This window comes from Kockiozyma suomiensis, assembly GCF_038497685.1.
Source record: "Kockiozyma suomiensis strain NRRL Y-17356 unplaced genomic scaffold V2V93scaffold_1, whole genome shotgun sequence".
Classification (NCBI taxonomy): domain Eukaryota; kingdom Fungi; phylum Ascomycota; class Lipomycetes; order Lipomycetales; family Lipomycetaceae; genus Kockiozyma; species Kockiozyma suomiensis.
This window is the reverse complement of record NW_027117664.1, coordinates 1566912-1592974: the sequence shown is the minus strand read 5'-3', so window position 1 is coordinate 1592974 and position 26063 is coordinate 1566912. Positions and strand designations below refer to the sequence as shown.

Sequence of the window (26063 nt, the reverse complement as noted above, 5' to 3'; positions counted from 1 at the left end):
CTGCCCCTGAATTTATAATTTATTAATACAGCAGAGAGAATATGCTCCGCTTGTCTTTATTAAGCTTGCAACTATACTCTGTTTCGCTTTTTATGAAGCCGATTATGATTTTCAAATCAATAAAAAAAGGTTTGCTAAATGAACAGTTGTTATTGCTCCACAATTTGACAGTAGCAGCGCGAACCGTCAATCCTCAGCCGCGATAGCTCGAAATATGCCAATGTACCCTCCAATCTCTTCGTCTCAGACATTAGAATATCTTGCTGAGCTCCATCAGAACCTCATAGGGCTGTTAGTAAAATATTCAAGCCTTGAATTCACAGATGGCTGATGATTTCGCAGGCAATTTGCAATATATTGCAGAGGCCTGGTGCCACCCACAGGCCTCACACATGCCTAGGACATACACGTTTATAGTTCCTTTAATTATACTTTCAGACATATTTTTACTCGCTTTATACATTCAATTGCCCTATCAACTAACATACACGGCGTGGGCATCGTAACCTCGACTCGATAGCCCATCGAGCAGAGAGCTCAATCACGTGATGACCCCTGAAAAATATTCTCTATTCTCCCAAGCGTGTGTAAAACTTAAGACAACGACCGTAAATATACATTTCTTCCACTACACTTAGAAAATGTCCGAGTATAATTCCGATTCTGAATTGTCAGTAAGCTCGCAAATTGGCAAGACTGCCACCCTTCTCGGGTATCCGGATGAGCCAGCTGATGCAACCGCCACTGCTCTCGACACTCGTATTGGTGGTCTTCCGGTAAATAGATTAATCTCTATTGGATCTACAAAATAATTGAATTCTGACAGCGAACTATTTAGATATGGCTAGATTATGCCTCCGCCCCATCTTCATCTTATGCGCGCTGTCAAAACTGCAAGAAAATGATGAGATTGTTGATCCAAGCCTACGCCGCTCTCGACGGCACCCTTTACGAACGAGTTATATATCTTTTTGCCTGTCCCGAGCCACGGTGCCGACGTACCTTGGGATCTGCACGTGTTTTTCGAGGAGTTCTGCATGACCGAGAAAAAATGAAACGAGTTGCAGACAAACTGCGCGTCGAGGAAGAGAAAAAGCGAAAGAGAGCAGAAGAAAAAGAGCGTGAAGCGCAACAGGAACGAGAAATGAAGGCTGATTTGGGAAGTGCTTTATTCGGTAATGGGTTTGGCGAAAACAGTTTTTCCGCCCCACCCGCAAGCTCTTCGTGGAGTAATATTGCCAAAGTGCAGGAAGGAGAAGTATCAAATATTGCCGACAGCATGTCGAAAACAAAACTAGACATCAAGCAATCACAGACACAACAACAGCGGACAGTTCATGAACCATGGCCATTAGAAAGTCAAGAGCAATATATGCCGTACTTTTTGTATGTTGAAAGTGAACACTTGTTTGACAACTCTGCTACAGACATGGCCGTCAATCAGCGTTTTGAATTAGTGGATGCCAGCACGTCAAACGATAATGACGAATGGTCATCCGCTACCGCCGACGCCACGGACGACAACACGATCGACAAAGTATTTCAAAAATTTGCCGACATTGTTGCACAAAACTCAGAGCAAGTTGTACGATATGAGCGATCTGGAACGCCAATGATGTATTCAAAATCGGATGCAGTGGCGAGCCAAATCACTCGATCAGGCGTCTATGATTCGAATCTGATTCCCCGCTGCCCTCTCTGCGGAGGCAATAGAGTGTTTGAGTTTCAGCTTATGCCATATACTATAGAAATTTTGGAACAAGCAAGCGGAATCGATATGGTTAACGGTATGGAGTGGGGCACAATGATTGTTGCGACATGTGAAAAAGATTGCCTCCCCACCATTGACGACCGGGGAGTTGGCTACGCAGAAGAATGGGTTGGTGTACAATGGGAAGAGATACGGAGATAGGCTGTACATTTAAATTTCTTCAACATTGATATATACAAATGTGCTTATATATAAACACTCAGATCTATTTACAGATACGCCTTTTGCTCAATTTCCTCATAAAACTGTACGATATCGCCTTCACGGAACTCGCTGTATCCATTAAACGACAAACCACATTCACTGCCATTCTGAACTTCGGTAACATCCCTTTTATATTGCTTCATGGTATCTATCGTGCCAGAAAACAGCTCGACATTTTTGCGCATGACACGCAATGGCTGCGCCCTTTTAGCAGTTCCAGATGTGACTCTGCAGCCGGCAACCGTCGTAGCCTCGCCGGATTTAGCAGTGATTTCAAATGAAGCACGAATCTCAGCTTCTGCAACTACTTTCTTTGTAATAATTGGCGGTAGCAGCTCGGCGGTTCGCGCTGTCACATCCTCAATCAAATGATAAATAATAGTATGCATAAGGATATTCACTCCCTTGTTCGCAGCAAGAGCCTTGATCTCGCGATCAGGCTTCACGTTAAAACAAATAATCTCCGAACCAGAAGTCTCGGCTAGCAACACATCCGAGGCCGTGGGCGGCCCGATGTCGGATTCTGCACGAACCAGACGAACTTTAGCCTTGTCGTTGCCAATGTCAACTATGGAGTCCTCAATCGCTTCGGCTGATCCCATTACATCTGATTTCAATATAAAATTACGGTATTTGATTCCGTCATCGCTTGACATGTCAACCAGGAAATCCTTTTGCGAAACTGTCCCTCGCTTGCGTCTACCTGTCCGAGTCAGCTCTGCTGCTTCAACTGCCGAATTGTAGTTTGCTCGATCCTGTTGACGCCTCTCATTGATTCCTTCCAGGTCTGACAGTAAATTTTGATTTATTTCATGCTCGGTTCTATAGTCTGCCACAGACCGAGCATGTTTTTCATTGTCCGCTTGCAAAACTTCATCTCCAGCCTCAGGAAGCACTTTCCAGCCATCAACCTCAACAGGTGTTCCTGGAGTCGCAGCTTTGACGATCTTGCCAGACTCGTCACGCAAAGTTCGAACTCTACCATATGCTGTCCCAGCAACTATCGGAGTTCCAGGTGTCAGAGTTCCGCGTCTGACAACCAATGTCGCAACTGCGCCGCGACCTTTCGCTAGTTCAGATTCGACAACCCATCCCTCACATCTTCCATCAACTGGGCTACGAAAATCAAGAACTTCCGAGAGAGTCAAGATGGCTTCCTCGAGCTCATCAATACCCTTCCCTGTAAGACCAGATACTAATATAGCTTGAGTGTCTCCGCCATATTCTTCAACTACAACATCATTCTTTGCAAGGTCTTGATAGACGCGATCAACGTCAACATTGGGCTTGTCGATTTTATTAACGGCGACAATGATTGGCACTTTCGCATTTCTCGCATGTTTGATTGCTTCGATAGTCTGTGGCATTACCGAGTCGTCAGCCGCCACCACCAGCACAACAATATCGGTCACATTTGCCCCGCGTTGACGCATTTTCAGAAATGCAGCATGACCTGGTGTGTCGAGAAATGTGATTCGTTTGCTGCCGCCACTTACCGGCACCGAAAATGCTCCAATATGCTGAGTGATACCGCCGTGCTCACCAGCGACGATAGATGACTTCCGCAGGTAATCCAATATTGTCGTCTTGCCGTGATCAACATGGCCCATGATTGTCACAAATGGAGGTCGTTGGGGTAGATTATCTCGCACGATGGGAAGCGGCTCCGGAAATAAGTCTCGGATTTTGCCTGTATTGGTTTCGTACCCGAACTCCTGGCAAATGAGACTGGCATTGTCGTAATCCAAGACTGCAGTAAAGTTAATGAGCTAGTCCATATTCAACGTAACAAGATCTGCTTACTATGATCGAATGCCAGTTCAGTGTATCCTAGACTCTGCATTGAATCAATTAGGACTTCATGCCTAACGCGCAATAATCTTGCCAAGTTCGCAATCGAGATAGTTTGCGGAACTGTTAATCTCTTAACCTCAGGCTCTTCTACTGTCTTTGTCCTGATTCTTTGTTCTTCTTCTTCTTCCCCTTCTAAATATTCTTCTGTCTCTTCCAAATCAGCAGAATAGCGGTCTAGTGAGAGGTCTTTGTTTTTGCCTTTCATGAAGCGCTTTTTCTTTTCCCCTTTTCTTGAAGCCTTTTCACGAGCTTTCTCTTTCATCAACAGAGCTCGCATACGATCTTTTGCAAGGTCCTTATTCTTTCTTTCTACTTTGAGGTTATCTTCGCCATCAATATAACTAGGCAGCTTGCCACTTTTTTTAACCTCTGCTAGTCTATCTGCTAGCTGCTTAGCAGTTTCCAGACCAGAACGTGACTTTCTGACTTCTGAATTTTGCCTCTGAGAAGCTCCTCCTAATATCTGCGAGACAGATTTGGCAGAAGAGCGCTCATTGGGTACAAACGCGGCTGGACTTGGCGCTATCTCCCGTTTCTTTCGTTGAAAATTCCCAAAAGTAATATCTAGACCTGTTCCAGCACTTTGCTGTTGTTCAGACGGGGCTCTCAGTTGAGGATTTTTTTTTCGCTTCGACGAGGTGTTCAGGTTATATGTCGCAAATGTGCGTTTCTGCAAAATAATCTGGTCAATCTTTGTACGGTCGCAATAAGACATCCAAAAATACACACAAAAGAAGTCACACGCATAAGCGTAAGACGAAATTCGCCGTTCATGTTTGCAAACTCATCCAGTCTAGTGTTCTCAAAAAAAAGCACTTAAATCATCCAACCAGCTGCTCTTATTCAATTCTTTCCGAGGTCAAAGTTCTTTGGGATGTGATATTTTGGGTCATCAAATACAGCACCCCTGCATAAATGAGTAGTTGTTTGTGAGTTGCAGGAAAATAATTTTGCGAGAGCGAAAGTCCCAACCAAAAAAATTTCAGATTCCCAACTACTCTTGTCTAATCTTCTCATTTACTTTTCATAAGGTGCTGATTCAGACTTACACAGCTAAAAATGAGAATCAAGAAAAGACATCAGGCTGGTGCAGCTAAAAACTTTATTACCCGCACGCAGGCCGTGAAGAAGTTGCAGCTTTCACTTGCGGATTTCAGGTATTTTTATACAATATCTTTCTGCAGAAAATAGAAACCAAAGTCATGAAGCTAACATTACATTTTACAGACGGATCTGCATTTTCAAAGGAATCTATCCTCGTGCCCCGCGTTCTGCTAAAAAAGCCAACAAAGGTTCAACTGCGCCTACCACGTTCTACTATACCAAGGACATCCAGTATCTGCTTCATGAGCCAGTCATTCAGAAATTTCGCGAGCACAAGATTTTTGCGCGCAAGCTCTCTCGCGCACTCGGTCGCGGAGAAGTTTCGGATGCAAAAAAACTGGACGATAACAGACCGCGATATACTCTTGATCGCATTATCAAGGAGCGATATCCGACATTTTTAGACGCAATTAGAGATCTTGATGATGCGCTTAGTATGCTCTTTTTGTTTGCAGCTATGCCTGCCACAGACCGCGTCTCAGCAAAAGTCACTGCCGATGCTGAAAGACTCTGTAATCAGTGGATGGCATACGTTGCCCGAGAGCGAGCACTTCGAAAGGTGTTTGTCAGTATAAAGGGCGTGTACTATGAGGCCGAAATCAAAGGGCAAGAAGTTGTTTGGCTAGTACCCTTCAAATTTCCGCAAAATATTCCAGCAGATATTGATTTCCGTATCATGCTCACATTCCTTGAATTCTATGTTACTTTATTGCAGTTCGTTCTTTTTAAACTGTACATAGACGCTGGTTTAGTGTATCCTCCCAAGATCGACAGCGCAAAAGAGCAAGGCGTTGGTGGACTATCTGCTTATATTTTGGAAAGCAAGAGAGAAAAAGAGCTATTGGTTGCGCGAGGGTCAACTACCACTGAATCTTCGAAAGCCATCACCGAATCAGACATGGCTGCGCGTGCAAAGACTATTTCCGATGCAATCACAACCACTCAGCATGATGAGGATGAAGCTGTCTATGATGACACTGACGCGGCAGAAGAAGCAAAACTCGATGAATTCATAGCTATTCCATCTACCGAAGCGAATATCTCGGATATTTTACCACAGCCAGACGAAATTAGCGCTGAAGATGCGTTAAAGAATTTGATGGCTCCGTTCACAATCTACGTTGGCCGGGAGGTGCCTCTTGACATCCTGGAATTTACAATCTTGTCTCTTGGGGGACGTGTTGTTTCTGAAGCAGCATTGGATCTTTATGCAGAAGACGACGACGAGGGAGTCGTTGCAGAACGGAAGATTGAGATTGATGATCTTGTCAAGGGCGTTACTCATCAGATTTGTGATCGGCCTGCACTCTCAACTCGAGTGCCTGGTCGGATATATGTTCAGCCTCAGTGGGTGTTTGATTCTCTTAATAAAGGACGTTTGATGCCTGTTGATGAGTACGCAGTAGGTGCTACTTTACCGCCTCATTTGTCTCCTTGGGGAGACGTCGGCGGTTATGACCCTGAGAACTACGAAGAGGACGACGAGGATGAAGGGGACGAAGAGAGTGTTGATGGAGAAATGGACGTGGACAACGACGACGACGACGAGGAAGTAGAAGAGGATGTCGCTGTTCCTGTTACTGTCGACGATGACGACAGCGGGGACGAAGAAGAAGATGAAGCTTTAGCACATCAGCGAGAGCTCGAATCTGAAGCTAAGGGCATTTCCTTCTCAAGTAGCGCAACTTCGTCGTCCACAAATAAGAAACGTAAACGCTCAGAACCAGTCAAGCAGTCTGCTGCTGAGAAGCAAGCTAGAGAAGAAAAGGAATTGCGCAAGATCATGATGTCAAATAAGCAAAAGAAATTATATAACCAGATGCAGTACGGTATCAACAAGAAGGAGCAAAGAAAGGAAGTTTTGAAGAGCAAGAGACGAAAGATTGAGAAAGTTAAGCCTTTGTCGAATTTAAATGAGGCCGATAAGAAGAAAAGCGGCAAGGGAAAGAAGAACAACAAAGGAAAGAAGTAGTTTGTGGCATTTAAAAGTTTATTTTTCGTTTTTCATTTTCTCTATTTTAATATAGATTTATCTCGATAAAGCTGATGTTGTGTAATCTCTTCTATATGAAATGCTCTATATAAAGATTAAAATTCACTCCAAATGACAAGTTAGATGACAAAAGAGAGTATCAACTCTAGGAACATGTCTACTCAGTTCTTTTCTTACCCTCCTCAAGACCTCTAATCCTGCTCTCGATCTTCGTTTTCTCAGACATGACCCATCCTTTTATCTTTCCGGTACCAGCATGTACAACTTCTTGCTCTCCGACATAATCTAGTTGAACCAGACGAGGCCAATTGACATATGCAAGTCCATGTTTTGAAATGAAATACAAAGCATAACTCAATATTACCAACCACAGTAAAATAAACAGTTGAATAGATAAATGCGTATCGTTAGCACGCGGAAGGAACAAAGCGGCAAGGATCATCAAAATCGACCCGTACGCCACAAATGGCATGGACTGCACAAGAAGAGGTCTATGATCGCGGAAAGGCGGCTCATTAACTTCATATGGAAGATGATTTCCAAGAAACAGGTCATAAGCATCCTGTCTGGGTCCATCAAAAAAATTATTCTTAGCGTATCGTTCAATTGAGTTCCTTAAATCTTGAAGAGCGCCTTGCTTTGTACGCTTGCCTGTACGAGTGAAATCGGTTTTCAAAGCCCCAGTACCTGAATATGCTTTACTGATATAATCGGCGTTATCGGCCCAAATGTTTCTGAATATTGAAACAAACGAAATATCCTCCTCCCAGCGTTCCGCAGGCTGCAGGATCCGCGCGTCAATCAACTGCTGCTGCAGAGTCCATCCGGCAAGAGTCGACTGCACGACATTAGTGCGGTCAAGACAATCCATACAATTTGTACGAACAACGCCATTCTGAATCCGTATTATCTGAGATGTATTCTTTTCCGGTAGATCGGCAGACTGGAACCAGCCCATATTATCTGCGCCAAGTTCGACAAGTTTGTCGATCAGAAGCTGGACACGGTGCCACCTCATTCCTTTGCATTCATGATGGAAGTCGAAGTAGATGTAAATAACTTCAGGATCATCAAGCTTGGCGATTGCGCTTTCGAAAGCCGATTTTACGGGCAGCTCATGGCCAGCCTGGTTGACGAGGTTGACGCAATAGTTGCGACCGTAGATGCCCTTCTGACTATCAAAGTGGAGTTTGGCGGATTCAAAAGCAGTATCAAAAATTCGAAGCTTGGGCTTATATCGCAAGTTGTTAATTTCTGCCCAGTAAACGGGAACGCTCCCACGCGTCTGAACAAACGAGTATGTGGTATATGATGGAGACTCGTCGAGAATCACAAGTTGCTCAGTTTCATTAAAGTTTGATACATTGCCATGTGAATCGATACCACGGGAAAAATAGCGAGTGCCAGCTCTGAAGCGTGAACGGCGTGAAATCAGCGCGAAGGTAAAACTTGACGATTTCAAAGATGTTTTTGTCAGGTTGATGTCTGCGATCAGAGTCAGCGTGGCGAGTCAATGACTAAAAAAGGCATAGATACATACACCCAAAAACGACTGGAAGAATAAAATGAGAGATTGCAGGGTCAGTTTTCGCATGTTCGATTAACGATGAGACGGCAAACTTATTCCAAAAGAAGCGATCATCAGCCTGAATAAATTAGCACGGCGAGCTTAGATAGAGAGAAATATTATAAAAAGAAAATACACACCTTTTCCCACAATGGTATATCTTGAGTACTCTGACGCTGCATGGAATTCGTAAGGTCCCAGGTATAGCTAAAATACATCGGTCCAGCTCTAACACCTCGTTTCAACAAAGCGAGATACGCAGCCTCGTCTTTATCTCTAGAGACGCCATGTTGCAAAGCAACAAATTCGAAGTCCGCAATTCGGTAGATAACGTGGCCCTTGAGAAGACCGATTTTTTCAGCCTTGGTAATAACAATTATATATTTTCCGAAACGGAGGTGGACCAGGCCCAGGATTCCAGGTAATGATTGGCCAAAAGTCGCGAACTTGTCGGTGTCTCTTTCGTCTGCGCGATTCTGATTAGATTCCAATGTCATAAAACCTGCGTAAAACCAATGATACTTTTCGTGACGGTGATTTCACCCGTTGGTTTTGTAATATGAAGAACAGTAGGCGGAGAAGTGAGGTTGTTGATAAACTGAACTTCCGTCGACGACAGGTACGACGAGACATACAGTGGAGCCGACATATCGTCCTACAATTTGAATAGAGCTATGGATATCGTGGGCCTAAAGATTGATCACTTTCTTGCCATAAGAATGCGGATATGGTCGTCAATTGCAAAATAGTTGCTTTGGTCGTCGCGGATTGCAGCCGCGTTGGTTGATTTACAGTGTCTACAGGCTTGGCGCGGGGTTTGTACTTCTTTGTACTTATTACTTAAATTTTATATGGAAACAGCAACAACAATGATTCATACTTTATTGTTTAAATAAATGACAACAATTTAATCCGAAGGTCCAATCATTTTCTCAGGTCTGACCCAGATCTCAAAGTCCTCCTCTGAAAGAGCGCCGAGCTCAAGGCACGACTGCTTGAGAGTAAGACCCTTCTTGTGTGCGTTCTTTGCCACCTTGGAAGCCATATCGTAGCCGATCTTGGGGTTGAGAGCGGTAACAAGCATAAGCGACTCGTTCATAAGCTGGCTGATACGACCCTCGTTGGCCTTGATGCCCTGAACACAGTGCGCATTGAAGGAGTTGCATCCGTCGGCAAGCAGACGAACGGAAGAGAGCAAGTTGCGGATCAAGACAGGCTTGAAGACGTTAAGCTCAAACTGACCCGAGGCACCAGCAACGGTGATTGCGGTATGGTTACCAAAGACCTGGGCGCAGACCATGGTGAGAGCTTCGTTCTGAGTCGGGTTGACTTTGCCAGGCATGATTGACGAGCCAGGCTCGTTCTCGGGGAGCGAGAGCTCGCCGTATCCACAGCGAGGGCCTGATCCAAGATAACGGATATCCTGGGCAATCTTAAAGAGCGAGGCAGCGAGAGTGTTAAGAGAACCAGAGGCCTCGACAATGGCGTCGTGGGCGGCAAGAGCCTCGAACTTGTTGGGAGCGGTGTAGAACTGTTCGCCGGTGAGCTTAGTGACCTCATCGGCAATGGCGACGTCAAAGCCCTTCTTGGTGTTGAGACCAGTGCCGACCGCGGTACCACCCTGAGCAAGCAGGCGCAGGCGCGGGAGGGTAGACTTGACGCGGTCGATGCCGTACTCGAGCTGAGTGGCATAACCGGAGAACTCCTGGCCAAGAGTGAGAGGGGTAGCGTCCTGGAGATGGGTTCGGCCAATCTTGATGATGTGGTCAAACTCCTCAACCTTCTTCTGGAACTCGGCGTGGAGATCGGTAAGGGCGGGAAGAAGACGCTGAGTGATTTCGAGCACGGCGGCGATGTGCATGACGGTAGGAAAGGTGTCGTTGGACGACTGCGAGCGATTGACGTGGTCGTTAGGATGGACAGGCTTCTTTGATCCCAATTCGCCGCCAAGGAGCTCAATTGCGCGGTTGGAGATGACCTCGTTGGCGTTCATGTTGCTCTGAGTACCGGAACCCGTCTGGAAGACGACGAGCGGGAAATGATCATCAAGCTTTCCATCGGCCACCTCCTGAGCGGCGGTCTTGATTGCCTCTGCAATCTCAGGCTCAAGGCCGTATCGGAGATTGACTTCGGCAGCGGCCTTCTTGAGAATGCCAAAGGCATGCACGACGGGAAGGGGCATATGCTCAGTCGGGCCGCCGATGTCGAAGTTTTGCTTCGATCGCTGGGTCTGAGCACCCCAGTAGCGCGAGGACTCGACCTCAATGGGTCCAAAAGCGTCGGTCTCTGTACGGTGAGCCTGCATGGAGACGGTATTAGCAGATGATGGAGCAATATGATAAGTGCGCTGATGGAGAGAACGAGTAAATTGCGGGGCGCGCGCTGAGGCAATGAACAGGTCACGTGCTTCGGCTTAACAGCGGCTCAATGTACTACAACGTTCGATGAGTGCTTTCCATAGCAGCGATGAAGCAAGAGAGGCGATTGAGGTAAGCAAGAGGTGTAAACGTACCCAGAAGGCGGCAGTGGCCGAAAACGAGCGGGATGAAGCTACCGGGCGCGCGATGGAGCGCATGGCGACGGCGGGACGGGTGTGGCGACGCAGGACACGAGCGACGGCGGACATTGCGGACTGTGGAGACTTAGCGAGGGTTAGCTATGATTCGGAGGAGGCAATTGGCTTAATAAGAGAAACACACAAGGAAGGTCGACGGTTTGTAGGAGAGAAGAAAGGAGGAGAGGAGCGGAGCAGGAAGAGCAGGCTGAGCAAAAAGAGAAAGATGGAGAAAGTCGCGGGCTGCGTTCCGGGAACTTTTCGGTTTTAGACAGGGCACACGCAGCAAAGGCCTGGACTGGCTCTGTCAACAACACCAGTGTTGTTATTTCGAAGATCTGACTATCAATTGTATTCTTCAAATATTAATACTCAATTTGTAGTAATACAATTTCATTTGAAGTGTTCTGGCGGGAAATAAAAATATCAGCAAAGGTCTGCCTTCGGGTCGCGTCGGATATCGGGGCACGTGCTGATTCACTGCTTATATAATACTCTATTACTCTAGTGGTTATGTAATGCGGCTGGATTATTTTTTTGAAAAGCGCACGTGTTTGATAGGGTTTTGCCCCGTTTATTACTCTTTTTGTAGCTCAGTAGTCTACTCATAGAACTCGACTGACTTATAAAATACTACTTAGAATTCCTTATTAGAAAATTTGTTATCTTTCTAGAGGCTGCATTGCTCGGCATGTGTTTATTCAGTATGTTTTTCTTCAGCATATGTCTTGGCCGCCTGGCTTTAGCTCGCCGTGGCCAATCCTCGTGAGCGCCGCTGTCCACGTTCTGACTGCCCTCGAACTAGCATTGGGACTGGTGTTACTAGCTCCAGCAGCAGTTAATCTGCTTATAATCAGCTACTATTCTGTTTCTGTTTCTGTCTCTGTCTCTGTTTTTGCTTCTGCTTCTTATCTCTCTTTGAGCTCTTCCAATCGACTATAAACTTGAATTATCATCTTCTTCGTCTTCATCATCTCTGCTTGCAATGTTGAATAGGTTTGCTGCCGTCCTGGCATTCTCTGTGGCCGCATCTGCCGTATGTGTCAACGATACTCTTCGCGTTCAGTCATATAACTTGCGAAATGATGCTATTCCCAATTCCATCTCCGTAGCTACTACGATCTCTGGCTTGAATGACACCGTTCCTGCCGACTCCGAGATGAGCTACTACTCTCTTTATGCCGAACAGCCTTGGTCAACTCGCCGCTTGTCGGTCGTTGCTCAGGTCATGTTCCACCAGCCCGTCGTTCTTTGCGTACAGGAGGCAAAGGTTCGTCAGGTGCAGGATCTTGCCGGCATGCTTGACGGGTACGAGTATATTGGTGTTGGTCGTGACGACGGCAAGACTGCTGGAGAGTACTCTGCCATCTTCTACAAGTCGTGCGTATTCTTTTCCTTTCTTTTCTCCTTATTTTCTTATATTGGTCTGACTATTGCAGCTCTGCACTGAATTTGGTTTCTGAAAAGTATCTTTGGCTTAGTGAGACGCCCTACGAGCCCTCGAAATACCTCGGCGCTGGCTCGACGCGTATTGTCACAATTGGAAGGTTCACTACCGCGGCTAGCGGTAACACAGTGACAGCCATGTGTACTCACTGGGACGACAAATCCGAAGATGCGCGTGAATACGCAGCGTCGATGATTCGCTACGCCGGTGCCTACGAGGCAGCTAACTCCTCCGGTCCCGTGTTGCTTTTCGGGGACTTCAATTCACACTCGTCTGGTACTGACACTGGGGGCTACGAGATCGTCACTGGAGTGAGTGACATGTTGACTATGAACTCTACATTCACCTCGGACTATGCCTCTGACCTGTCGGATTCGTTTGTCTTTGAAGATCTGCTCTTGGCTACGCCTCCCCTATACCGCTCCGGTCACCATGCTACATTTACTGGTTTCTACGAGGCTGGCGACAGTGATGCCTTTGGAAGGATTGACTTTATCATGGGCGGCAACAACGGCGGATGGGACGCGTTGACTTACCGTGTCGAGGAGAACTTCTTTGACGGCGAGTACCATGCCAGCGACCACCGACCGGTACTGTCAGATGTTGTCGTTAGCTCTTGTGGTGCCTAAAATATGCGTAGCATTGACCGATATGTAGAGAAATAAGGCTTGAAAAGTGAATTCATATATTTCAAATTGTGGGATAGAGTCAGCAAATACAGAAATAGACACACATGCGTAATAAGCGGTTGGTAATCGCGGCGCGTTGCTGGCAGCTGCCCATAGCGCGCAGCCTCTGCCATTCTTTGCGCCACTGCGCGACAATGAATCATGTCAAGAAGCAGAGGCAAATAGCTGTAAATAATAGGATTGATGAAAATAGTAGCTAATCTAAAAAGAACAGCAGAGTGCACTGCAATTTTCTTTGCAGTTTTATTTCTTCCCTGGCTTCCAGGGCTTCCAATGCTTCCAGGGCTAGGGCCTCGGAAGCGTGCTGCAGGCGAGACTTAAACCTTGCTCACTAACAACAATTCTCCGCACTCCTGCCTTTTTTCTGCCTCTCTTCTTCTAGTTTGCTGTTCTCTTCTTTTAGAGTCTGCGCTGTGCACGTATATTGGTCTGAGGCATGTTTGTCGTGCAGACAACCCACAGCAAAACCGGGCTCAAGCGGCCAGACAGGCCCTGCGACAGCTGTCGACGGCGCAAGTCCCGCTGCGTCTTCTCTGAAAACGATAGCGTCTGTTTTCTATGCCGATTCCACAACTACGAATGCGTCTTTAGCGAGAATCCGGCGCCGAGGAAGCGCCAAAGACGTGGCAGCGGCAGCGCCAGTGGTGCTGCTAATGCTTCCGCGGCAGCCCCTGCCAACAGCGTGAATAATGCAAAGACTCAGCAGCAGGGCTCTGCCAGCGAGACCAACGGCGACTCCTCCAAACCTGTGCAAGCCTCGACTCAGCCTGCTACTGCCGAAAAGGATGATGATGAGAAGGACAAAGAGAAAGTCGAAAAAGACGAGGTGGTTACTCCTGAAATCGGTCAATCGCCATCGCAAGCTCAGAATCCGACGCCATCTTTTCAAAGCATGTCTGGCGTGCTCAATCTTTCGCATGATAAAGACGACTCGACGACTGTATCCACGAAACGAACTCGTGTGCAGAGGTATGCTATTTTGATGACTTCTTAAATTTTCTCTTGTGTTAATATCGAATAGGACCTCATCTCGCAAGGCTAGTTCCGCTACTCCGGGTGCAGACCAGACAGTAGTCACTCCCACTCAACCTTCTGGAGGCACCGGTACTTCTTCAGCTGCTGCTCTCTCAGCATCGACTCCAGACTCTCCGTTCCCTGATTACGACTTTATGCCGGACACTCTCCTCAAGAATACGTTGGGATTACAATGTCGTCGGTATATCTCATATGTTGGCACGTCTGCCGAGCACGATCCTATAATAATGGATTATTATGGATTTGACAGCCGTGATAGAGCATCCTTGCCTGCTGTCGGTCCTGATTTTCTCACGAAACGACAGATCAGACGTGTGCAGAACAGAGCTAATCACCGGGTCGGCACGACAGACGATTACAAACCCATCAATACTGGCCATGGACAAGTTTCCTTTGTTGTCTTTGAGAGTGAGAATCTGTTTAGAACCGGTCATCCGAATCCTAGTGGACGTGATGATACTATTGGTGGAAATCTGGTAGAAGTGCGCAAGATTCAAGATATAATTGGAAAATTTGGAAGACAGTTGGTTGGTCTATATTTTAAAATCGTACGTTTTGTTGTCTAATTATTAGGATTGAACTAACAAAAATAACACCAGGTACACACTTCTCTTCCGATTTTGCACAAAGAAGAGTTTTTAGAAAAATACTACAGAAATCCGTCAGAGTTGTCCCCTTCTTTACTTGCGGGTCTTTATGTGTTTGCTATAAATTGGTGGACCTATGACGCTGATCTCGTTCCATTTCCTCGACCTCCGCAATCTGCGCTCGAAGCTCTTGCTCAGATCAACTTGTACCGCGAAATCGATCGTCCGACCCTGTCGACGGTTCAAGCTGGTATCCTACTTCTTCAGCATCAGACATTTAGAAATCAGGTTACGCGACCAAGTCATTCTTGGGCGATGCTTGGAGAAGTTGTTGCCATAGCGCAAGAAGTCGGTTTACATATGGACCCGACAATGTGGGGAATTCCGGAATGGGAACGTGGATTGCGCAAACGCCTTGCATGGGGTCTTTATATTCAAGATAAATGGATGGCATTAACTTTTGGACGGCCATCCAAGATTCACAAGATAAATTGGACCGTTAGTGCACTAGTAGACGAAAATTTTCCCGACGATGATGGTGTGCTGCTTGCTACAGGAGCCAGTGCGAATCCGAGTGCTGACGATGACGATGAATTCGATGCCATGTTTGCAAACTCAAAAGATGAAACTACTGGTATAGTCAATCGCGAGACAGGCAAGATCATGTTTATGCAGCTTGTTAGTTTGACGATGATCTTGAGTGATATTATGGATCAGTTTCATAGCGCGCGGAGTATGCTTGACTTGTTTAACGACGACCTCGAAGCTGTAGCCGTCAACAATCCCGATGCCGAATTCGAACCTACTGATGAGCCTACTCGTGTTGCAAAGTCCGATGAGGATAGAATCAAGGGTATCCTGGCAAAGGCACGCCCACTACAGATCAGATTGAAGGATTGGCTTGAACATTTACCTGATTGTCTTCGCATGGAGAATATCACTCTTGGAGAGTTGAGCGCTAGCGGAAACTTACATCTTGCCTATCATGCTGCTCAAATTGCCTTATTTAGACCTATCTTGCGCGCATTCCGCCGTATCGATCGAAATGCTTCTCCAGCGTTGAGCGAAATTTACATGCTAGTGTATCGATCTGCATTCTCAGAGTTTGTGTCTGCAGTTGAGTTTGTTAATAGTCTAAAGCAAGAACATATCCAGACATTTTGGTATGCTGCAGCGAAAAATAATTTCGCTGTTATTGCTACGTTTGGTGTGATGCTATTACTTACGGCACCGTCTGAGGCGGAGAGAACCGCGTGCTCTGATAAACTTACAGAATATCAATGGACTCTGAAAGTAAATGTTCGAGGTGCTGAGTTTCTTCAACACGCAATTCTGTGGATTGAAGAATGTAAATACCTTTTGAAGAACGAGCTTGGAAAAAAGAATTCAAAACAACCCGCCACTACTAGTGGCCATGATAATGGTGAACTTGCTGCAATGGCATCGGCTGCTACCGCAAGCCATGCTGAATCGTCTAACCTGACTGAGTATATGTCCTCGTTGCACACCGCGAATGGAGGTGCTCATATGCAGCAGAAGTTGGCGCAGTCGCAATCTCAAATGCATCAGCCAGCTATATCTGGTCAGTCTATGGCGTTCCAGTATTCGAGTTCCGTTCAGCAACAACAGATGTTGCAGTCACAATCACAACATCAATCATCTCAGCAGCAGCGAGTAATGCAGCAGTTACCTATCTCGATGCAGCAAGTCATTCCTCCCATACCACCTACACCGGCATCTCAGCATCCATTACATCACCTTCAGCAACTCCAGCAGCAGCTCCATATGCAGCGGCAGCAGCAGCAACAACAACATCAGCAACAGCAACAGCAACAGCAACAGCAACAGCAGCAGCCTTCTATGACAATGCATCGCTCGAGCCAGGAGCTTTTTAGCGCGTCATCTGTCGACTTTACCTCTGATCACCCTGTAATTTTGCCTAGTGCTCACGGTCCCGTTTTGCACCCGTCACATCTCGCGCCACAAGTACTACAGCCACGCGCCATGCCGCCTCGTCAGCAATTTTCTGGTCCGGCGATGTCGCACCACTCTAACGAGAGTGACATTTTTTTCACGTCACTAGTAACCGATGGGCGCAGTCATGTGATTGATCAGCACGCTAGTACTGGTGTTGACGAGCTTGATAACCTTGAGTTTTTCAATACGCATATGATTTCACATCCGTGGATGGAGGCCGCAAAGCAGCCGCTGAGTGAGTCACCGCAGTATCGGGATAGCGGCGGAAGCGTCGGAAGCGTTGCTGAGAATGGAAATAAGAATGATGAGCGGAAACCTAGTGAGAAGAAAACTAGTGAAAGTTCTGGTACCGGTGAAAGTGGGGAGAGTGGTGAGAGTGTGAAAAGGAAAGAAGATGAGGGAGTTGATGGTGGCGGCGACGGTGAAGATTCAGACTGGATGTGAGATATCAATCGATCCAAAAAAACCATTCTTCCAAGTTCTTCGTTTTTAATCTAGGCGTTGACATATTCTTAATTTTCTTTTTATTTATTTTTTTTGTTTGTTTGTTTTCATTGAAATTTGTTTCATCTTTGAAATTTGTTTATTTATTTGAGGTTTTATTTGGAAGGAAAGGATATAAAAAGTAACCTGATTTATAACGATACAAGAATAATATAATAATAAATGCTTTTTGTCTAAGTTATAACATTGCATTACATCGAAACCATCAGCAAATATACATTCACATACAATCTATCTACAATGCTTTCTCAACCAGAACACCGATATCCAAAACTCTACTATCCAGACCCTTTGCGCCAATGAGCACAAGGTCTTGTCCAACAACTGCAGCACATCCACCTACAGCCTCCACAGCGACAAGGACATCATCAGCTAAAGGCGCTACAAGGACATCAGGAGACTCGATCCCAGAGTCAAAAGCCTTTGTGAATAACGAAGCAGCGAGAGATAAAGCGTGCATATTTTTAATTGTATCAAGAGCTGAGATTGAAGAATCAGGAGTTGACTCGAGAGTTCGCACTGATTCGGCGCACGAGGCAAGTTTAGCTGCCGAAGCGAACGAGGACGAAACGCATTCTGCATCAACTTTTCTTCCGGGAAGTGATTTTGAGAATATGGTCCCAACTTTTTCAAGGAATGACGGTTCTGATGCGTTATTATAGATTGCATAGCGTACACCGCCGTTTTCAAAGCCGCGGTAGTCGACCCAGACGATTGCACGTTCTCTGAAATGCTGCATTGCGGCTGCATCCGTGAAGGTGTCTGCTTCTAGACGCACGATTGTAGACCACAGCGTACGAGCGTCAAGAAGGGTAGGTGCATATATTGTGATTGTGTTGAAAGTTGGGCTTGCTAGAGTTGTGCCTGATGTTGAAAGCGAGGATTTGGTTACCGTATATGCAGAGACGTTCTTCTTTGTCGTGGCGCTGCAGGTAGTCGACAGAGCAAAAGTGGCGGCTCCCGACGACACGGCAGTCGCTGCGCATGACACGGTTCCGAGGTATACTGCGCCTTGATTTATCATTTGTCTGATTACAAGTGCAGAGTCGGCGAATTCGCTGGTAGTCACGAATGGTACGCCAAAAAGTAACGACAGATCGCGAGTACCGTCAATGTCAACCGTGCTAGTCTTGTCAAGCGCAGCAGCGGCTTCGGTCGCCGAGGCAGAAACCTCTATTTTAAGGGAAGACAATGTCGAAGATACGCTTCCACCGGCTAGATACTTCTTGTGAAGAGCAGCGACGGTCAGTTCGCTCTCGATAGGTTCGACCATGGCAAGCGCGCCAGCTGGAGCCTGCTCAGCGACAGCGGTGATTGCTTTCGAAGTCGAAGAGTATCCAAGCAGACCATCGTAAGCACAAAACATATCCATAGTTGCAGCAACAATGGCGGCGTTGAAACCGCCTGTGCAGTCTGTCAAGACGCAGCATTCGAATCCGTGGTCGTTTGCCTCGCGGAAGGTCGACGCAACACAGCACCTGCGATTGTTAGCTTTCATGTGTACATCTATTGCTGGAAGAAGAAGAAGAAAATATACGTACTCAGCAGTGACTCCGGCGAAAAGGATATGAGTGACACCTCTAGCAGCGAGAATTTCATGAAGGTCGGTGTTAAAGAAAGAGCCCTTGCCAGGCTTGTCCAGCACGACCTCATCCTTTCGCGGTTTTAACTCATCAACAATATCGTGTCCATATGCGCCTCTCACTAGCAATCTACCCATAGGACCTTCTTCGCCGATGGTGAGGAAATGCCGAGTATTGGCTCCGCGTTGGCGATCGGTCTTGGTAGGAGGACAATCAGACAAGTCAGGCACGTGTCCCTCGCGAGTGTGCACTATAGTCATTCCTAGCTTGCGCGAGGCGCGAAGAGCATCTAGACAGGGCACTATTAGTCCAGAAACTTGAGCAAATACCTCGGCGGAAGGGCATTGAATTGCTCCGTATCCTGTCGGGAGCACGAAGTCGCGTTGCATGTCGATAATAATAAGTGCTGTTCGCGCGGGAGGTAGCGGAAACGGCGCAGGTTTTGCGGATGGTATGGATAGTGGAGCAGTAAATGCCATGATTACTATTGTTCAGTCTATGTCTGCTAATGACTGGATAAGAGGGAGAGGTGAGGTTTAGTGGAAGGTGAGATTATAAAGAGAGGAAAGATAGAGTATTGAGTTCTGTGTTCGAGATTGGCGACGACTCAGGACTAACGCACGTCAATTTGAGCCCAGATGATTGCCCTTAACTTTTATAGTTGTCAGACTAATTTGCATTGACTATTCATACTTTGATTTATTTATCTATTATCGTGCTCTTGGCAAAACCACCACTTTACTCTCATATCAAGAGAGTGAATAATAATCCTTATCAGTGTACACGCAGGCTGTGCATTTATGCAGTTACCGGAGGCATGTGGATATGTATAATCATCGAAAAGAGCCCCTGATCTCTAAACTATAATCTTTCCAGAGCAAGGCACAGCCCAAATTTCACCAGGCACATTTATTGGCCAAACTTTATTCCGCTGTTAGATAATGATTGTGTTCATCAGTTGTCTGAAAATCCTCATAGTGCTCACTAAACTGAAGTCTGTATAGATTTAGAGGTTTAGAGAGCTTGATGGTATACCTCACCCGAGGGCCGATGTCACTGAGATACCGCATCGTTCTACCTGTACCTCCAAACATACAAAAAGCCTACCATTTTCTTCTTCTTCAATTCAATACCTCTACAATCAACTAGTCCATAGACGAAAATTAGACCTTTACAGTAAGTGAATGAAATTGAAAAGCCTTCCACAGTGCGGCAAAATTAAAGTTCTCGTCAACCGAGAACATGTCCTCTAAGCTCTTCTAGGGATATGCCCGCCGGGGTGTCTATATTTGTGAGTGCTTGGTCCACTTTGACTCGGAGAATTGTCTTTAATTGATTTGAGGATACAATATACTTGTACAGTTTCTGCAAAAATACTTTGTTTGAATTCTTTTGGTGAGATAGGTGGGTGCGTTTATTTTTCAATTTTCTCGTGAAATGTGAAGCCCCAAAAGAAAACGCCACCTCGACAACTACTACGCACTTTCAAAATTTGGCCACAGTAGAATAAAACACGGCATCCACGCAATTTAAACAAACCTCTTAACCCGTTGCCAAATACTATACATATAACGCCTTTTATCAATACTTTCCGAGCCCAGATCAAATCTAAACAACCCCCAAACCAAAGAAAAACATATGAAAAACAAAACCCCGTTAACGACAACAGAAATAATCATACCATTGCAATCATATCTTTATTCACTTTAATCCGCATCACCAACTGTCTACCCGCAACCTCCGGATGAGCAGCAACAAACACCACACAATCACCCATACGACCTCCCGCCCCGTTCTTACTCTCCATGGCTGATGCTTGTACTGATGGAACACCAAAATGGCTCTGGGCGCTTATCAACCGAATATCAGTTCCGGTGATAACCTGCCTCAATATACCGCTGTTGATGTCTCGAATTTCGATAAATTCTTTATCGAAAGCCAAAATGTATGGATACAGAAATGCAACCTGCCTAGGACGTCCGCTAAATGTAAGCACTTTACCCGGCGAAAGAGCACCTGATCGATAGCATTTTAGACAACCAGTGGAGTACGCTAGAAGAAACTCGTTATCCGATATTCTAAAGAATCCAAGCGGTACGGGACGACCGCCATTAGAGCTCGAAAGCATCTTGCGAATATGCTCGTTTGTGTTGGCCCTAATTTCTGGAACAGGAACTGATATTCGATTTGGAAACGGCATAATTTCGAAACCTACTCACAATTATTAGCCTCCTCTCTGCTTACGCAACAAACCGTCAGAAGCTCACCTTTGGTAGTATGCAGCACGATTGCTTTCTTCAGAATCGTAGTTTCCAAACACGGTTTTGGAGTCACAATCAAATCTGTCTCTCTAGCCAAATCCTTGCCAGCTTTGAGACCCGCGTATCCGTTAACATCGCTTCGAAGACCCAAAAGTCGATCAACCCTAGTAATGTCATCGGTTTGGGGAAGCGTAATATCCGTCGCAGTAAAAGCAATTGAGCGACCCGCAATAGGCTCATAAATCTTGACCGTCGAAACTCCATCATCCGCAGTCACCAATCCGGCTGTCGTATTCGACTCGCGTTTTCGACAAATAATCACAGTTCGTCCGCGCAAAATGCCAACCGTAAACGATACAATTTCTCGCGACTCACTGATTTGCTGTGGAGCCAGCGCCAGTACTTCAGCCTTTGTCTTCTTGGCAAGCCACTTTTCAATTCGCGCTGCGGGGCTAAGCATGACATTTGCAAACTTGAATGGATCAGCAATTAATAACGCTTCAAGATTGTATGCCATCAATGTCTTGTCTGACAAAATGATCACGATACCAAACTCTGGCAACACTCTCATCTGACGGACTTTAGGTAAAGCGAGTACCGGCGCCCAGAATCGCGGTGAACCGTCGGAAATGTAAACACCATACTCGCATCCCACGAGGACAAACGGTTTCTTTGACGGGTTATTGCTCATAGCTTGTGCATAAGCACCCAGTTCCTCAATAAAAAATGCTACCGCACAGTTCACCCGAGACTTGATCATAGGCTCAGCAGTACTCCGAGCAGGGATACCGGCATCCGACTCTGCGGCGCGCAGAGCGCGCTCGACATTAGTCCCTGCAGACATAACAGGCAACTCGGATGGCTCGCTGTCGTACGCAAACGCCATATCAGCAACGACATCGAGAGCAAATGGCTCACATCTAAGTGAAACCAGTGATAGCGCATGCTGATTCTTTGCTAGCATTATTGAGCTACACCAGTTTTCACGGATAGTGCTAGTCTTTGCCAGCATCGTGTATGAAACACCATCCCTTCCAAGATGACGCACCCGAAACGGGTAAATCAGTTTATTTTCGCCTCCTTTCTTTGTGTCTTCGCCCGGAGAAGTTGACACTACAGCATTGAGATTAGGCATAGTGGCTGACTTGGGAAGATTCATAAAGTGTCCCGACGAGCTTTCGTCAGATGACGATAGCAAGACAAGAAAATCCATCGGAATCGGAGGTGTTACAATATCGTATCGCACTTTGCTGCTATTGGTAGTAACTTCTTTTGTAATCAGCAAATAGTTATCCAACAAAATCAAAAACAGCGCCTGCCGTTTCCCGTTTCGAATTCGCAGATCCATAGGCGTCCGTAGTAGCACTTTGCGATTTTTCGAATCAAGATGCAAATTCCGCCGCATATTGGCATTAGGAAACTTAATCGATTCGTCTAAATCTTGAAGAATGTATTTCCTCTGTGAAGAACTGAACGTTGTCTGGAAACTATGACCCAACTCTGACAATCGCCCGTACGCTCGCTCCAGAAATGAGCGCTCCATAGACATTGGCTTACCGTCATCAATCATACGTCGGATCAACAATGGATATCGCGTCAATCGAGTATGCACAGCTAATATTCCACCTCCAGGATGCTTCGACAGAAAATCACTAACAAACTGCGAAAATCGTGGATTTGTGAGCTTCTCGTCGTTATACAACTCGAGAGCGCGTCCGAGACCAGCACCATGCTTAATATATAGATCAGATGCCATCTTGATCCAGTCCATCAAGATATCGCCTATGCCGCTAACGACATACTCTTCTCGTTGGCGCGCAAGCAGAGGCTGATAGAGATACTTGTCATTCATATTCAAAATTTCTTCAGTGTTTTGTATCACATCCTTGACGAATTTCTTCGGATTTGCAACAATAGGCTGCTTAGTCCCAGAGGGCCTCAACAGGACATCCCTAAAATCGTTAAGCAGTGACCTAACATTTGCCAGATACCGCCCTTCCGAAGCAATGAATTCGAAAATGATATTCTGTCTAACAATCTCACTCCTTGATAAACCCGCACTGACATACTCCGGAACCGCTTCTGACCAATTATCTGCATTTTGCAAACTTTTCAAGGACGTCACGTTAGTCGCAGCTTTACGAGTCGTAAGCGAACATATCATTGAGTAGCATCTATGCTCCTCAATCCCTGTTTCAAATCTCCAACACTGAGAGTAACAGCCATGTCCGGCGAGTAGTGGTAGCACGCCAGACAAATTAGCCACTTTTGTCAAATAATCTGGCTCTGTCTCTTCAGGCACTCGTACCTGAACACCAATCCGCTCCATGACGCCGTGCATCAAAAATGAGTTAATCATAGCAATCGCGCAGTCTTCAGCAACTATTGTGCTTAATACCGGAAGCTGCCTTTTAAACATTTCTCCCAGACTGTTGATCACCGCTTCCTCTCGCATAAAGTTTGCTTCCTGCGCCATAACTATACGCAGATACTTGTAGACATCTGATAATGCCCAGGGTCTGTAACTCCTGTCGTCGGTCTTCTCGGATGTCGCCGCAGCTTTTTTAAGTGTAGAAGTCGCTCGAATGTTGGTGTCCGGAATCGATGTCGGAAGTCCATACCGCTTCATTGCATTCGTATCTGCATGCGTTGACGTTGCCGATTCCGTCGGAGATTCAGGTCTCGTAGACGGTTTCGGTAAAGGGGGTTGTTCAGCCATTTTGACTATTCGAAGTGGTGATATCGGCATGGTGGCCTGCGCTTCTAAATCATCTGCTTCTTCTTCGTCCTCTTCGTAACTAGCTTCTTGCGTTTTTAGAGTCATGCTGGCAACAGTCGTGCCTGCAACGGGAATCATAGACTCATCGATTATAGAAGATGGTGCATTCTCGTCATATGCTTCTGAATAAAAGTACAAATCAAGCTGTGATCTATCAGCTGGATCATATACATCGTCACGTAATTCCTCGTTTGGTTCATAAGCGCCAAAGTCAAATTCTCTCCCTTTACATTCAGCTCCAGAAAGAGATGCATGAGCTCTGCGTTCTCGCCAGCTAGCTGCATTTAACGGAGTCATCCGCTGCGAGTAAAGATTTCCTTCCGTACTGAGCGGTACTCTACCAGTCGTATTTGCTCGCGCCGGATGAGCTTGCGAAAAAGGCATCGCATGCGGCGGTGGATTCGGCGGCAAACTTGCGCGAGAGTAATCCATAAAACTCTCTTGGCTAGGTAAATCGTAACCATCGCCGTCGTATTGTCCATGATACGACTGTCGGCTTTCGGCAGAGAACTCTACAAAATGTTTTGGAGGCGACGGAATGGGCGATGAGCTGCTTTGGTAAGTATGTCTTTGATACCATCGACTCAGTCTAGGACTAGCCTCCTCGTCATCTGACATCATCTCACCAGGGGATGAGCCGTAATAGTTAAAGCTCCGACGACTTGATGAATCTGAACGCACAGGCGATACATTGGCCGACGATCCGGAATAAGAACCATTACTCCGCGTCGGGGAGACGTCGGAGGAGTAGTACCCGCCCGCCGGAGGTAGCCAGGGTGTGTTATCGAGATCGTTGATTGGAGATGCTGCAGGAATATACGTTCGGGAAGTAGGAGATTCTGGCAGCTCATGAGATGAGCGTGGAGGTGAAACGGAGACTCTGTCGGACCTCGGAGTAACATACATACTAGTATCCACATTCAGCAGTGGCCGAGCTCTTACATCGAGTGCCTCCTGAACAGGAACCTGCTGACCGAGGTCAGATAGAGACATGTATCGCATTTTTGTTTGCATGCCAGCATCGTATTGTTCCGCATCACCCCGTGACTCAGGTAAGAAAGAATCAAACCCAAGGTTATCAAAGCTGTGAGGAGGCGGCTGTGGCGGCAAAAGATCAGCATGATGGGGAGTCGCGGGCAGCGGTGGTGAACGACGAGACTTGTACGGCGCGGCAACAGGTGTAGGTGGTAAATTTTGCCGGCGAGAGACGGCAACTGGACGGTTTGCGAATGGACTCGGAGATTGCCCTGACTGTTTTTTTGGAGACGGTGATCGTAAATTGGAGACATGAGGCGGCGGCCGCAGCGGTGGAGACTGCGTCATTATTTGAGGTGTCGTGGGTAGTGATCGCTGAGCAATGTTTGGTTTCTGCGCAGGAGGGGTAAGTTGCTGTAAGGGAGATGACTGCGGCAATGGGGTGCGAGAAGGGGGTGTATGTGGCTTGACAGCTGCAATTGCCGGCGACTGGCTTGATCTCAGAGAAGGCACTTTGGGAGGCAGCGGAGGTCCAGACGGTGGAGTACTAATCACGGAGGCCGTGTGAGGTGGTGTGTGATGCTGCTGCTGCTGCTGCTGCGAAGACTGCCTTGAAACTGCAGCACTGCCGAGTCTTTCTTCTTGAATCAACGGCATACGATTGGGCACAGCACGATTGACACGCAAGTCGTCCTCCTCGTCTTCAGAACTAGATTCGATTACGCTGTCGCCGTCGTAGTTTAGCGGAGTGCGATACGCTTGCCGTCTCTGAGACCAGGTTCTGGGCTAGATTAAGATCAATTAGAATAATATACTGACAGAAAATAAAACCCGTTTTACGCACGATGTTTGTTTGAGACTCTGGCGATCGCCCACTACCGACATCATTGTGCACGCGCCTGGTGGGAGCTTGACTATCAGGCTGCACAGATCGTAAAGGTGGAACAGGGATCGAAGGCACGCTCGACACAATTCCGCCATATAATCCAAATTCTTTGGTAGATGAGCTAGCAGTCGTATCTGGCGTAGAGTCTCTGGCGCGCGGGCTGATATTTTCTTGCGCGTTTTGAAGCGGAATCTTTGGCGGCAGCGGTGGTCCCGAGACGCGCTGCTGAGGCTGCACGAAGCGCGGAAACGCAGACGGTCCTTGCCGGGAGCTCATTTGTATAATTACAGCAC

The 26063-nt window shown here is 46.6% G+C and overlaps 10 protein-coding genes across 10 annotated transcripts; 5 read left to right on the top strand and 5 right to left on the bottom strand.

The window, feature by feature from the left end:
• The first annotated feature begins 607 nt into the window (after positions 1 to 607).
• On the top strand, positions 608 to 2280 carry V2V93DRAFT_363548 (programmed cell death protein 2). Its single transcript, XM_066908632.1, has 2 exons — positions 608 to 776; positions 839 to 2280. Exons 1-2 carry the CDS (start codon positions 642 to 644, stop codon positions 1910 to 1912), a joined length of 1209 nt encoding a protein of 402 aa, XP_066768942.1. The 5' UTR covers positions 608 to 641; the 3' UTR covers positions 1913 to 2280.
• Positions 1902 to 4663, bottom strand: V2V93DRAFT_363546 (uncharacterized protein). The gene is made up of 3 exons (XM_066908631.1): positions 4559 to 4663; positions 3779 to 4499; positions 1902 to 3725 (listed from the first exon to the last, which is right to left on the bottom strand). The coding sequence occupies exons 1-3, from the start codon at positions 4601 to 4603 to the stop codon at positions 1981 to 1983; spliced, it is 2511 nt and encodes an 836-aa protein (XP_066768941.1). The 5' UTR covers positions 4604 to 4663; the 3' UTR covers positions 1902 to 1980.
• An 80-nt stretch (positions 4664 to 4743) lies between these two features.
• Positions 4744 to 7103, top strand: V2V93DRAFT_403025 (Pescadillo N-terminus-domain-containing protein). Its single transcript, XM_066912613.1, has 2 exons — positions 4744 to 4986; positions 5057 to 7103. The coding sequence occupies exons 1-2, from the start codon at positions 4889 to 4891 to the stop codon at positions 6903 to 6905; spliced, it is 1947 nt and encodes a 648-aa protein (XP_066768940.1). The 5' UTR covers positions 4744 to 4888; the 3' UTR covers positions 6906 to 7103.
• Positions 6911 to 9247, bottom strand: V2V93DRAFT_363542 (SacI homology domain-containing protein). Its single transcript, XM_066908630.1, has 3 exons — positions 8634 to 9247; positions 8467 to 8572; positions 6911 to 8411 (listed from the first exon to the last, which is right to left on the bottom strand). The coding sequence occupies exons 1-3, from the start codon at positions 8988 to 8990 to the stop codon at positions 7084 to 7086; spliced, it is 1791 nt and encodes a 596-aa protein (XP_066768939.1). The 5' UTR covers positions 8991 to 9247; the 3' UTR covers positions 6911 to 7083.
• A 114-nt stretch (positions 9248 to 9361) lies between these two features.
• Positions 9362 to 11456, bottom strand: V2V93DRAFT_363538 (L-Aspartase-like protein). The gene is made up of 3 exons (XM_066908629.1): positions 11193 to 11456; positions 11006 to 11134; positions 9362 to 10792 (listed from the first exon to the last, which is right to left on the bottom strand). Exons 2-3 carry the CDS (start codon positions 11117 to 11119, stop codon positions 9401 to 9403), a joined length of 1506 nt encoding a protein of 501 aa, XP_066768938.1. The 5' UTR covers positions 11120 to 11134; positions 11193 to 11456; the 3' UTR covers positions 9362 to 9400.
• Positions 11457 to 11653: 197 nt separating this feature from the next.
• Positions 11654 to 13123, top strand: V2V93DRAFT_383962 (Endonuclease/exonuclease/phosphatase; the record flags this gene model as incomplete). The annotated part of the gene is made up of 2 exons (XM_066912209.1): positions 11654 to 12427; positions 12487 to 13123. Exons 1-2 carry the CDS (start codon positions 12033 to 12035, stop codon positions 13121 to 13123), a joined length of 1032 nt encoding a protein of 343 aa, XP_066768937.1. The 5' UTR covers positions 11654 to 12032.
• A 378-nt stretch (positions 13124 to 13501) lies between these two features.
• On the top strand, positions 13502 to 16660 carry V2V93DRAFT_363535 (fungal-specific transcription factor domain-containing protein; the record flags this gene model as incomplete). The annotated part of the gene is made up of 3 exons (XM_066908628.1): positions 13502 to 14152; positions 14205 to 14766; positions 14818 to 16660. Coding segments are annotated over exons 1-3 (2938 nt in total), but the record flags the coding sequence as incomplete, so codon positions are not given.
• Positions 16634 to 17467, top strand: V2V93DRAFT_363534 (uncharacterized protein). Its single transcript, XM_066908627.1, has one exon. It carries the CDS (start codon positions 16666 to 16668, stop codon positions 17224 to 17226), a length of 561 nt encoding a protein of 186 aa, XP_066768935.1. The 5' UTR covers positions 16634 to 16665; the 3' UTR covers positions 17227 to 17467.
• V2V93DRAFT_363533 (Isochorismatase-like protein) lies at positions 17424 to 19429 on the bottom strand. Its single transcript, XM_066908626.1, has 2 exons — positions 18828 to 19429; positions 17424 to 18764 (listed from the first exon to the last, which is right to left on the bottom strand). The coding sequence occupies exons 1-2, from the start codon at positions 19346 to 19348 to the stop codon at positions 17522 to 17524; spliced, it is 1764 nt and encodes a 587-aa protein (XP_066768934.1). The 5' UTR covers positions 19349 to 19429; the 3' UTR covers positions 17424 to 17521.
• Positions 19430 to 20066: 637 nt separating this feature from the next.
• V2V93DRAFT_363530 (CNH domain-containing protein) lies at positions 20067 to 25485 on the bottom strand. The gene is made up of 2 exons (XM_066908625.1): positions 21137 to 25485; positions 20067 to 21080 (listed from the first exon to the last, which is right to left on the bottom strand). The coding sequence occupies exons 1-2, from the start codon at positions 25230 to 25232 to the stop codon at positions 20545 to 20547; spliced, it is 4632 nt and encodes a 1543-aa protein (XP_066768933.1). The 5' UTR covers positions 25233 to 25485; the 3' UTR covers positions 20067 to 20544.
• Positions 25486 to 26063: the final 578 nt, after the last annotated feature.

Excerpts from the sequence above, each read along its gene's own strand:
- V2V93DRAFT_403025 (XM_066912613.1), top strand. The coding sequence starts at position 4,889 with ATGAGAATCAAGAAAAGACATCAGGCTGGTGCAGCTAAAAACTTTATT. Across the intron at positions 4,987-5,056 it reads CTTTCACTTGCGGATTTCAG|ACGGATCTGCATTTTCAAAG; the intron begins GTATTTTTATAC and ends TACATTTTACAG.
- V2V93DRAFT_363533 (XM_066908626.1), bottom strand. The coding sequence starts at position 19,348 with ATGGCATTTACTGCTCCACTATCCATACCATCCGCAAAACCTGCGCCG. Across the intron at positions 18,765-18,827 it reads TTCGCCGGAGTCACTGCTGA|GTGCTGTGTTGCGTCGACCT; the intron begins GTACGTATATTT and ends TAACAATCGCAG.
- V2V93DRAFT_363538 (XM_066908629.1), bottom strand. The coding sequence starts at position 11,119 with ATGTCCGCCGTCGCTCGTGTCCTGCGTCGCCACACCCGTCCCGCCGTC. Across the intron at positions 10,793-11,005 it reads CGGCCACTGCCGCCTTCTGG|GCTCACCGTACAGAGACCGA; the intron begins GTACGTTTACAC and ends GTCTCCATGCAG.
- V2V93DRAFT_363530 (XM_066908625.1), bottom strand. The coding sequence starts at position 25,232 with ATGACGCAGTCTCCACCGCTGCGGCCGCCGCCTCATGTCTCCAATTTA. Across the intron at positions 21,081-21,136 it reads CGTGCTGCATACTACCAAAG|GTTTCGAAATTATGCCGTTT; the intron begins GTGAGCTTCTGA and ends AATTGTGAGTAG.
- V2V93DRAFT_363546 (XM_066908631.1), bottom strand. The coding sequence starts at position 4,603 with ATGAACGGCGAATTTCGTCTTACGCTTATGCGTGTGACTTCTTTT. Across the intron at positions 4,500-4,558 it reads TTATGCGTGTGACTTCTTTT|AAACGCACATTTGCGACATA; the intron begins GTGTGTATTTTT and ends ATTATTTTGCAG. Across the intron at positions 3,726-3,778 it reads TGAACTGGCATTCGATCATA|TCTTGGATTACGACAATGCC; the intron begins GTAAGCAGATCT and ends ACTTTACTGCAG.
- V2V93DRAFT_363542 (XM_066908630.1), bottom strand. The coding sequence starts at position 8,990 with ATGACATTGGAATCTAATCAGAATCGCGCAGACGAAAGAGACACCGAC. Across the intron at positions 8,573-8,633 it reads ATATACCATTGTGGGAAAAG|GCTGATGATCGCTTCTTTTG; the intron begins GTGTGTATTTTC and ends TAATTTATTCAG. Across the intron at positions 8,412-8,466 it reads TCTTCCAGTCGTTTTTGGGT|ACATCAACCTGACAAAAACA; the intron begins GTATGTATCTAT and ends CTCTGATCGCAG.
- V2V93DRAFT_363548 (XM_066908632.1), top strand. The coding sequence starts at position 642 with ATGTCCGAGTATAATTCCGATTCTGAATTGTCAGTAAGCTCGCAAATT. Across the intron at positions 777-838 it reads CTCGTATTGGTGGTCTTCCG|ATATGGCTAGATTATGCCTC; the intron begins GTAAATAGATTA and ends CGAACTATTTAG.
- V2V93DRAFT_363534 (XM_066908627.1), top strand. The coding sequence starts at position 16,666 with ATGACAATGCATCGCTCGAGCCAGGAGCTTTTTAGCGCGTCATCTGTC.